The sequence below is a fragment of the Conger conger genome, chromosome 8 (genome assembly GCF_963514075.1).
Source record: "Conger conger chromosome 8, fConCon1.1, whole genome shotgun sequence".
Taxonomy (NCBI): domain Eukaryota; kingdom Metazoa; phylum Chordata; class Actinopteri; order Anguilliformes; family Congridae; genus Conger; species Conger conger.
In genome coordinates this window covers 42,010,428-42,019,997 of record NC_083767.1, presented here as the reverse complement: position 1 = coordinate 42,019,997, position 9,570 = coordinate 42,010,428, and the positions used below count along the sequence as shown (strand labels likewise).

Sequence of the window (9,570 nt, the reverse complement as noted above, 5' to 3'; positions counted from 1 at the left end):
TTATTTGATTGAAGCAACAAATGCGATACTCGAAAGAATGTTTTGGCACCAAAAATAAATAAAATGACTAAATCATAGTAATCACAGCTGGTACATATCATTCCATTTCAGCAACCCAAATAGTAGCCTATACAATATTACGCTATATTCACATAGCCTCTTCACTTTACTCACCTATTTAAATATAGAAATAACGTTGATGTTTCACTAGGCAATAACAAAAATAATTTAAATTTAAATTCATCTTTACAGACAGTTTACACTTATTCAATATCAGTGAGTTAGTAATACTTATAATATTTTTTTTAAAGTATTACTGACTCATAAAATCTGTGCTTTTGGATATAAATTTCCCTGGGTCTTCTGTGACAAGCGACCCTGTCCTCGGACTACGAGCGCCATGATGCTGTTCGATTTAAATATGTAATCTTATGACGCAACTTAAAAACTGGTCCAATCAAAGCTTAAGTGTCCAATTACGTCAGCTACAATGACCTCAGTTGGAGAAAGAAGCCTTTTTTTCCTTGAGCTACAGCGGTAGACGGCGCCATATTGAAAGACTGGAATTCTTTTAAGAAACGTCTAAAGTATCAACAACGCCAAAATGCTCTACTTAGAGGATTACTTGGAGAGTGAGTAGTGTGCTGTTTATTCATATTTATTATATTTTTACAGCATTTAACCCCATTAATAAGCAACTCTGACGCTTTCTCCTTGTCGGCTGGTAGCAGGCTAGCTAATCATTCGGGTGTTTTTTTCCCCTTCATCTCTGGCAGTGATCGAGCAGCTACCCATGGATCTGCGCGACAGGTTTACGGAAATGCGAGAGATGGACCTGCAAGTTCAGAGTACGGCATTGCTACAACGTGACGCCTCAAAGCATTCGTTTCCACAACACTTATTGAAACTAACAAACATCAAGTCAGGCAACACAATGCATGTAGCTAAGTAAATAACAAGCTACACCGCTAGTTATAGCACTTACTGTGACTTTTCAATTCAACGTAGCTAGCTTCATGGCTAAATCTTTGATGCTAGTCTAACATTTAAGATGCAACGTTGGCTTTCTACGGTGCTGACAGTTGGTATCACGGCACCGTTTAGCGTCACTGAGTTTTGGCGTAGAGTAAGAGTGGAAAAACTATTTTAGCTTTTATTGACTTTCCACTTTAGTCTTGACATTTTCGAACAGTGGCTAGGCTAAGTTAGCTACATTGCTTACATTTGATTTGTTGTTAGTCAGAAGTTTCTGACAGTTATGTGGCAAAACAGCTCTTTCCTGGGTGACTCGCTTCGTACGCAATTAAAGATGTAATTCCATTATTAACATTAATATTGTTTTTGAGAGTTGACTTTCGGTGACACCGCATAAGATTATCAGACAATTACGTTACCGTAATAAGTGACGCATTTTGTTATTGATTGATACTGACCAAATGTACAGTTAACTTCAGCATTGATGCATTGATTTGAATTATGTAAACTAGATGACGCATGAAATCTCTTGCAAAAACTCACCACCGCTGATCTGGTGAATAATATTTATTTAATTCTACAATCGTTCAGTTCATGCCTTTATTTCCACGTGAGACAATTAATCCACATTGTTTCAGTAAATTCCAGATGTATATGGATTGTAGTTAAATCATAATATAAACTGTCAGATTGACCCCTGCACAGCTTAACAATACGTCGTTATTTAGCTGACGCCTTTATCCAAAGCGATTTACAGTTGATTAGACTAAGCAGGGGACAATCCCCCCTGGGGTTCAGGGCCTTGCTCTAGGACCCAACAAATGTGCCTTATTGTGGCTACACCGAGCCTTGAACCACCAACCTTTTGGGTCCCCGTTATGTACCTTAGTCACTAGGCTACGGGCTGCCATGCTATGTAAACTTACCGTTAATGTAAGTGTAATGTAATAGTCTACTTGAGCCCTTAAAAACTGAGGTCTGCAGTTTTATTTGAGATTGTATTAATGTGTAATTGTGTTGAGCTTTTGTATTGTATTGAACATTATGTTGTCATCTCTGCTTGCTCCTCCCTTGGCCAGGGCTCCCTTGTAAAAGAGATAACCATCTCAATGGGACTCTGGCCTGGTTAAATAAAGGAGAAATGAGGAGTGTAATGATATTTCAGTTGTAATGTGAAAATTTGTCTCTGCATTAGATGCCATGGATCAGCTCGAGCAGCGTGTGAATGAGTTCTTTATCAACGCCAAGAAGAACAAACCAGAGTGGAGGGAAGAACAGATGGAGGTGATAAAGAAGGTAAGAGCTGGCAGTCACTGTCAGAGGAGCTTTCTGATATTATCTGTGGTCCACCGATGATGACCATTATGGTCCACAGCTGTTGGACATACAGCTGTTGCATTTGGCAGTGAACTCACAATCAAACCGGTGTAATGGATTTATGAAGGAAAGCATCTTGCATGAGTTTGAATTGGCACATCTTGCCAATTGCTTTTTCTTGTGGGCTTATTAAACTAAACCTAAGAACTTATACAAACACACAAACAGATTTACTTTCTTTTATTTGAAAGTCCAGTTTTTTAAAGTCCTGGACAGAATTTAAGAAACTGTAGTTCCAGCTACCATGATTATGGGCGGTTGCTCCATGATTGTCTTGCAAACACGGAATTACAGTCCGACATTATTTTTGCCCGTTTCAGGACTATTACAAAGCTTTGGAGGATGCGGATGAGAAGGTCCAGTTAGCCAATCAGATTTATGATTTGGTAAGTAAAAAGAAAAGTTACATAACCAGTGGAAGTCCAAGAAGCTGATCTGTATCATATATTATGTCATTCGTTTTAAAGAATATTTTGTATTAAGACTGCAGCAAGCATTGCTGTGTTGAAAGCAAACACTGTTTCAGGATCTGAACACGCACAAGCTGAAGGTGTACTGGTCACTAGATGGCAGTCAGACATTATTTGCCTAAACAGTTGAGTCTAAAATATCATTGTGCGCCCCAGCTATTTATTCAGAAAGTTCAATTTCACTTAAGTGAGAACATTTTGAGTATGCCCTTCTTCATGCAGCTTCCATATGTTAGCTTGTGCCAGCGTGCATGATGTGCAGATCAGTGCACACTGGAGACATTTTGTTTAGTTACTCATTGATTTCAGTGAAAGATTGTTCTTCAGTTGAAATAGTTTTAGTTGAATGTTGTCCCTCTCTTTCATGTGTGTGGCAGACACTGCCCTTCTGTAATGCTAACACCGTAACATAAACCAGAAGAAGGGCTTATGAATGATTCCTTTTGGGGAGGGACTGAGTGTTTAGTCACACTTTATATTATTTTGATGGCTGTGGAATGTTAGTAGTCTGTAGCGTCTGTAGCTCATGGACTGCTGACCGTGTTGGGTTGTGTTAGTCTGTTGAATCTGTTGCTCATGGAATGCTGACCGTGTTGGGTCGTGTTAGTCTGTAGCATGTGTTGCTCATGGAATGCTGACCTGTTGGGTTGTGTTAGTCTGTAGCATCTGTTGCTCATGGAATGCTGACCTGTTGGGTTGTGTTAGTCTGTTGCGCGTGGAATGCTGACCATGTTGGGTTGAGTTAGTACGTAGCATCTGATTCATGGAACGCTGACCATGTTGGGTTGTGTTGGTGCATAGCATCTGTTGCTCGTGGAACGCTGACCATGTTGGGTCGTGTTCGTTCTTAGCTCATGGACTGCTGACTTGTTGGGTCGTGTTAGTCTGTAGCATCTGTAGTGTCCATAGCCCATCAAGTGCTGACCGTGTTTGGGTCGTGTGGTGTTGCGCAGGTGGACCGGCACCTGCGGAAACTGGACCAGGAGCTGGCCAAGTTCAAGATGGAGTTGGAGGCAGACAACGCCGGGATCACAGAGATCCTGGAGAGACGTGAGTCCCTGTCTCCCCTCACAGTTCTCTTACCTTTCCTTCATGTGTCCTCACGATGGAAAATTAGCCCCCTCCAGAGTCCCACGCTAGCTCCTGGCACAGTGAGATTCTTCTTCAGTCACTGTCCATTTTCAGTAGGCCTGTACAATATTTGGAATCATGTTTTTTAAGCATGATGAGAATAACCAACACCTTAGAGTGTATAGGCAATCTTTTTTTTGTTCTTAAATCATATGTGATGCAGCAGTAAATGAGCAAATGTCAGAGACCATATGCAGTGCTTCTGGAAAAAAGCTTCCTCACTGATCCATTGGGTGTTAATAAGCCAATCAGCAGCATACAGCTTCTCTGTGGTCATGTGATTTGTTTTTTCAGTCTAATGTTGTTTCTCCCCCTCAGGGTCACTGGAGATGGACAGCCCATCTCAGCCAGTAAACAACCACCACGCCCACTCCCACACGACAGTGGAGAGTAAGAGACGCGTCTCCATCTGTTTTTCATTTGTGTGTGAACGCAGATTTACGGACATCTGACTTTTGTTGTTTTTACTTGTTTCCTGTTAGAGAGGAAATACACAACACCGGCTCACCACACAACCGAACACGTCCCTGAGAAGAAGTTCAAATCTGAGGCCCTGCTCTCTACCCTCACATCCGACGCCTCCAAAGAGAACACGCCAGGTAGGGTACCCAGTCAATGCCACCTCTGCTTTTTCCTTTAAAGTCACTTGTTACATCACTCAATTTATCAAGTGTAATTTCTTAAAAGAATAAGATCTGTCAATATGTAGCCAGTTAGTTAATTAAATCAGGCTTCCTGCTTCTCTGACCCACTCTGAAATCCTTTTAAAACGGTGTTCATCACTCTGTTTCTTTCTCTCCCCCACTCTCTCTCCCCCTCCATCTCTCCCTCCCCCCTCCATCTCTCCCTCCCTGTCTCTCTCTCTCTCTCTCTCTCTCTCTCTCTCTCCAGGCTGCAGGAACAGTAACATGTCCTCCTCGTCTAACAGCGTGTACAACGTTAACTCCTCCCAGCCCCTCACCTCCTATAACCTCAGCTCCCTGCCAGCGGGGGCGGGGGCAGGGGCGGGGGCTATCACCATGGCAGCAGCACAGGCCGTGCAGGCCACTGCCCAGGTAACCACCTCCTGGGTGGCGGGGGCGGGGGGGCATTGTTTCATCACCCACACGCTACCTGAGACCCCGCTGTGAGTTTCCCAACAGAGCAGAGTCCTTAACAACGCTGTCATTTAACTGCGTTCACCTTTGGGCAAACTGAACAGCTGCAACCCAGAACATAGTGTTTGTCTTATCCCTGTAACTGCCCTTAATTTTTATTATAGTTGTGTTTACTACCGAATAGTTCCCCAATCAGTGCAGACATCAGCTTAGCTGCATGACGCACACCTGAAGCGGTGAAATGGATTTGTTTCCATTTTCATCCTCGCTGTGTTGTTTATTCCAAACAAAGAGCGTCCACCTGTTCCAGAAGCTCTGTAACCGGCTCCACTGGTGTGCGTGTTGTCTGCTGCCTTCAGTGCAGTCTGGGGCGTAGTCACATTTCCTCTCCCGTCTCTGATTATCAGACTGCACAGACCTGGGGCCTGGTGTAAACGTTCTCATGCTCGAGTGTTTCTTCCAGATGAAAGAAGGCCGGAGGACGTCGAGTCTGAAGGCCAGCTACGAGGCCATCAAGAACAACGACTTCCAGCTGGGCCGAGACTTCCCCCTGTCCCGCGAGACCTCCGGGTACTCCTCCGCCCTGGCCTCCACGTTGACCCAGACCCTCGCCCCCTCCTCCTCCTCTGAAAACCGCGGCGGCCGCAAGACCAAGTAAGAGCTCCGGAGAACCGCCCCCGGTCATGCCCCTGAGACCGCCCCGGTCACACCCTGACCCCCCGAGACCGCCCCGGTCACGCCCTGACCTCCAGTGACCGCCCCGGTCATGCCCTGACCTCCAGTGACCGCCCCGGTCATGCCCTAACCTCCAGTGACCGCCCAGGTCACGCCCTGACCTCCAGTGACCGCCCAGGTCACGCCCTGACCCCCAGAGACCGCCCCCGGTCATGCCCCTGAGACCGCCCCGGTCACACCCTGACCCCCAGAGACCGCCCCGGTCACACCCTGACCTCCAGTGACCGCCCCGGTCACGCCCTGACCCCCAGAGACCGCCCCGGTCACGCCCTGACCCGCAGAGACCGCCCCGGTCACGCCCTGACCCCCAGAGACCGCCCCAGTCACGCCCTCCTGTCATATCTCGTTACGGATGTGGACCTCATCGTGTACCTTTGCTCAATGATAGCTAGGCCTCATCCTGACAGAAACACAATAAACCACAGTATGGGCTGGGTTCACAGATTAGTCCTGCACTAAATTGAGTTCTGTCGGGGAAAAAAAGAAAATCACAATTCAGAATTGAATCCAGGCTTCATCTGTGTCTGTAACTCTAAACTGGTCCTAAATATCAGGCATGTGGAGTATTTTGAATATGTAAAATGTGGAAGAGCATTTGTTACAGAAAGCATAACCTATTGAGATTGGAAGTAATTTGCATATTTGCCCATATAACATGTTGGGTTACAATATTTGGCAGTATCATTTCAGTATACTCCAGTACAGTATGCTGCATGGCATTGCACAGGCAACAGTTTCCAGTGGTTGTGTTAGCCAGCGGCATGAGCACGGGTGTGGAGTGGTGGGAGGGCTGCTGGGTAAATCTGATTGGGTAGGGCTTCACGCTGAGCGGGTCTGTGGGGGCGGGGGGGACTCTTACCTCACAGTGAGCCCCCCCTCCCTCCCCAGTGGAGCAGCCCAGGAGGCCACTGATGAGGATGCTGGTCAGGCTCGGGTACGAGTCCCGGGATTGGTTACTAGGTCTAGGGTGGGCGGGGTTGGGGCCCTGTGGTTGGTTACCAGGGCTAGGGTGGGAGGGGTTGGGGGTCTGTGGTTGGTTGCCAGGGCAGAGGGGGCAGGTCTCTGTTAATTAGGGTTTGGAGCTGAACGTTTCACCTGGCCTCTGGTGCTCCCTCTGGATGCTAATTCTACATGCCGGGCGAGCTGACAACGTCACACACACAGGTGTTGATTAGCTGCGGGAGAAAATGGGGTTCCTTCCATCCCCTCTCCTGCGGTAGTTAGATCAAGCTGTTTTTCTTCTCAAACAAAGCCTAGAAACGCAAACGATGGTGTGTAAAGCACAGACAACTGCCGCTGGAAAAACTATCCAATGGATCAATAAAAGCAGTCCAATAAAAGTCCTTCATAAACATCTTGATGATTTTATGGCTACTTTACCAAGATGATGATTCAAAATTAAGGCTTTGAAGAATGCATTACATTACATTAGTCATTCGCCAGATACTCTTAGCCAGAGCATTCAATAAAGTGCAAATCATAACCAGGGACAAGTGCACTGAAAACCCCAGAGGAGAACCAGTAATTATCACGCTCTTCTCTCCCGACTTACAGAAGCAACACAAAGTCTTCAAACCACCAGTCCTCTTCCTCCTCGTCATCCTCCTCCCTGTCGTCCTGCTCCTCTTCCTCCGCCCTGGCGCAGGAGCTATCCCAGCAGGCCTCGGTGCTGCCGGAAGCGGAGGCCAACAGCCAGGTGGACTGGACCTACGACCCCAACGAGCCACGCTACTGCATCTGCAACCAGGTGAGCGCCCCGGTCCGCCCGTCGCCTCGGCAACCGCTCACGGCCCAGCCTCGTCACAAGCGACGCTAAACACCGCGTCCTCGTCACAAGTGACGCTAATCACCGTGTCCTCGTCACAAGCGACGCTAAACACCGTGTCCTCGTCACAAGCGACGCTAAACACCGCGTCCTCGTCACAAGTGACGCTAATCACCGTGTCCTCGTCACAAGCGACGCTAATCACCGTGTCCTCGTCACAAGGGACGCTAAACACCATGTCCTCGTCACAAGCGACGCTAAACACCATGTCCTCGTCACAAGCGACGCTAAACACCGTGTCCTCGTCACAAGCGACGCTAAACACCGTGTCCTCGTCACAAGCGACGCTAAACACCGTGTCCTCGTCACAAGCGACGCTAAACACCGTGTCCTCGTCACAAGCGACGCTAAACACCGTGTCCTCGTCACAAGCGACGCTAAACACCGTGTCCTCGTCACAAGCGACGCTAAACACCATGTCTTTGCTTCGCTTTCAGGTGTCCTACGGCGAGATGGTGGGATGCGACAATCAGGATGTGAGTACCTCCATTTTGTTTCAAGCAACGTCAGGATGTGTTCACCTGGGCAATAGACCCAGGCCCCAGGTTTTGAACAAAGTGCCACGGGCATATCGCAAACTATCTGATCTGGCTCAGGTCTTTACTGAGGATGTTCGCGAGCATTTTATTTTCTCTTAAAGAGATAAGACGTATACAAGTTAGCTTGAACAGGAGTAGAGAAGCAGTGATTCAAGCATAGGGCTTGGAGTGCTTTTTGTGAGATTCTGCTGAAGCTGGGGTGCATGTCAGTAGTTGTATGACAAGGTTGCAGAGTGTGGTAGATGTAGCATTGTATATAGCATTGTGCTGTGGGGTGGGGGGTGGGATGTCTACCCTGCTTATAAAGGAGTTGTGTTGCTGGATGAGGGTCTGTGTATGTGTGTGTAAACCGTCCTGTCTTTGTCTGGCAGTGCCCAATCGAGTGGTTCCACTACGGCTGCGTGGGACTTACCGAAGCCCCCAAGGGGAAGTGGTACTGCCCACAATGCACTGCGGCCATGAAGAGGAGGGGCAGCCGGCACAAATAGGCCCCCCCCCCCGCTTTCTGGATCCCCTTTTATAGACCAACGATTATAACTCCGCCCCCTCCACCCAGAACTGTCAGTCACAAATGTGCATGAATTATGCAAAAGTGTGTACCTGCTGTGTCACTACAGAGTTAACCAGTTCCTTTGTGTCTCCAACAAATGAGTACAAAAGAAAAAGAGGTCTAAAGAACCATAGAGGAACACATTCCCCAGTACTGTCCTCCTGGCAGATAAACACTGTACACAGCAGCATGAAGTGCTTATGTTTTTATTGTTCATCCGTAAATGACCTGCTCTACTAGACAAACGTCAGACGTAGTGCCGTTCAGCAGATCGAGCTACCTTGACGTTTTGGAAGAGGATAATGCAAATCTGAAAACTGAATGAAATTCAGCTTTGAGAATGACTTTGACTATGACGACACCGTTGATGACTACGCAAACCTCGGTTTGATCGATGCCTTCTGTAGAACAGTTTGATGATCAGGGTTTCTTCTGAAGTGGTCCGTTACAATGTACAGTCCATACGTGTATGAACAAAGCCTGTACTTCACCCCATACGTCTGTGTTGCTAGTTGTCCTTTTCACTCAATATGATGCACAGTGTTTCCAGACATGTAAAAAAAATAATAAAATGGTCAAAATCTTTTAATAATACCAAGGTTATTTCATTAATTGTGTACTTCATCACGAATGTGTTGTATCCTATTCATTCATGAAAGCAATTCAATGAGCAGAGGTGTATAGTGGCACGGACGTTGGGCGAAGGTGCCTTGTGCTATACAGTCAAACGGTAAATCCACACAATTGCTTAGCCTGATTTGGTCGCACTTTACAATAAAGTTAATGAATTGGCATTAAATAATGTTGCTGTTAAAATGAATTAATGATGGAAAAATACATTCATTAAGTATGAAAGTTTTCATTAGTTAAT

The 9,570-nt window shown here is 46.6% G+C and overlaps 1 protein-coding gene across 1 annotated transcript; it reads left to right on the top strand.

Moving 5' to 3' along the window:
* The first annotated feature begins 486 nt into the window (after positions 1–486).
* ing3 (inhibitor of growth family, member 3) lies at positions 487–9,293 on the top strand. Its single transcript, XM_061252123.1, has 12 exons — positions 487–632; positions 777–848; positions 2,171–2,271; positions 2,673–2,738; positions 3,776–3,872; positions 4,272–4,343; positions 4,436–4,552; positions 4,845–5,008; positions 5,514–5,704; positions 7,340–7,532; positions 8,048–8,086; positions 8,521–9,293. The coding sequence occupies exons 1-12, from the start codon at positions 605–607 to the stop codon at positions 8,635–8,637; spliced, it is 1,257 nt and encodes a 418-aa protein (XP_061108107.1). The 5' UTR covers positions 487–604; the 3' UTR covers positions 8,638–9,293.
* The last annotated feature ends 277 nt before the right edge of the window (positions 9,294–9,570 follow it).

Coding starts and splice junctions, on each gene's coding strand:
- ing3 (XM_061252123.1), top strand. CDS start 605: ATGCTCTACTTAGAGGATTACTTGGAGA. Junction 2,272..2,672: donor AGATGGAGGTGATAAAGAAG/GTAAGAGCTGGC, acceptor TGCCCGTTTCAG/GACTATTACAAAGCTTTGGA. Junction 5,705..7,339: donor CGCGGCGGCCGCAAGACCAA/GTAAGAGCTCCG, acceptor CCCGACTTACAG/AAGCAACACAAAGTCTTCAA.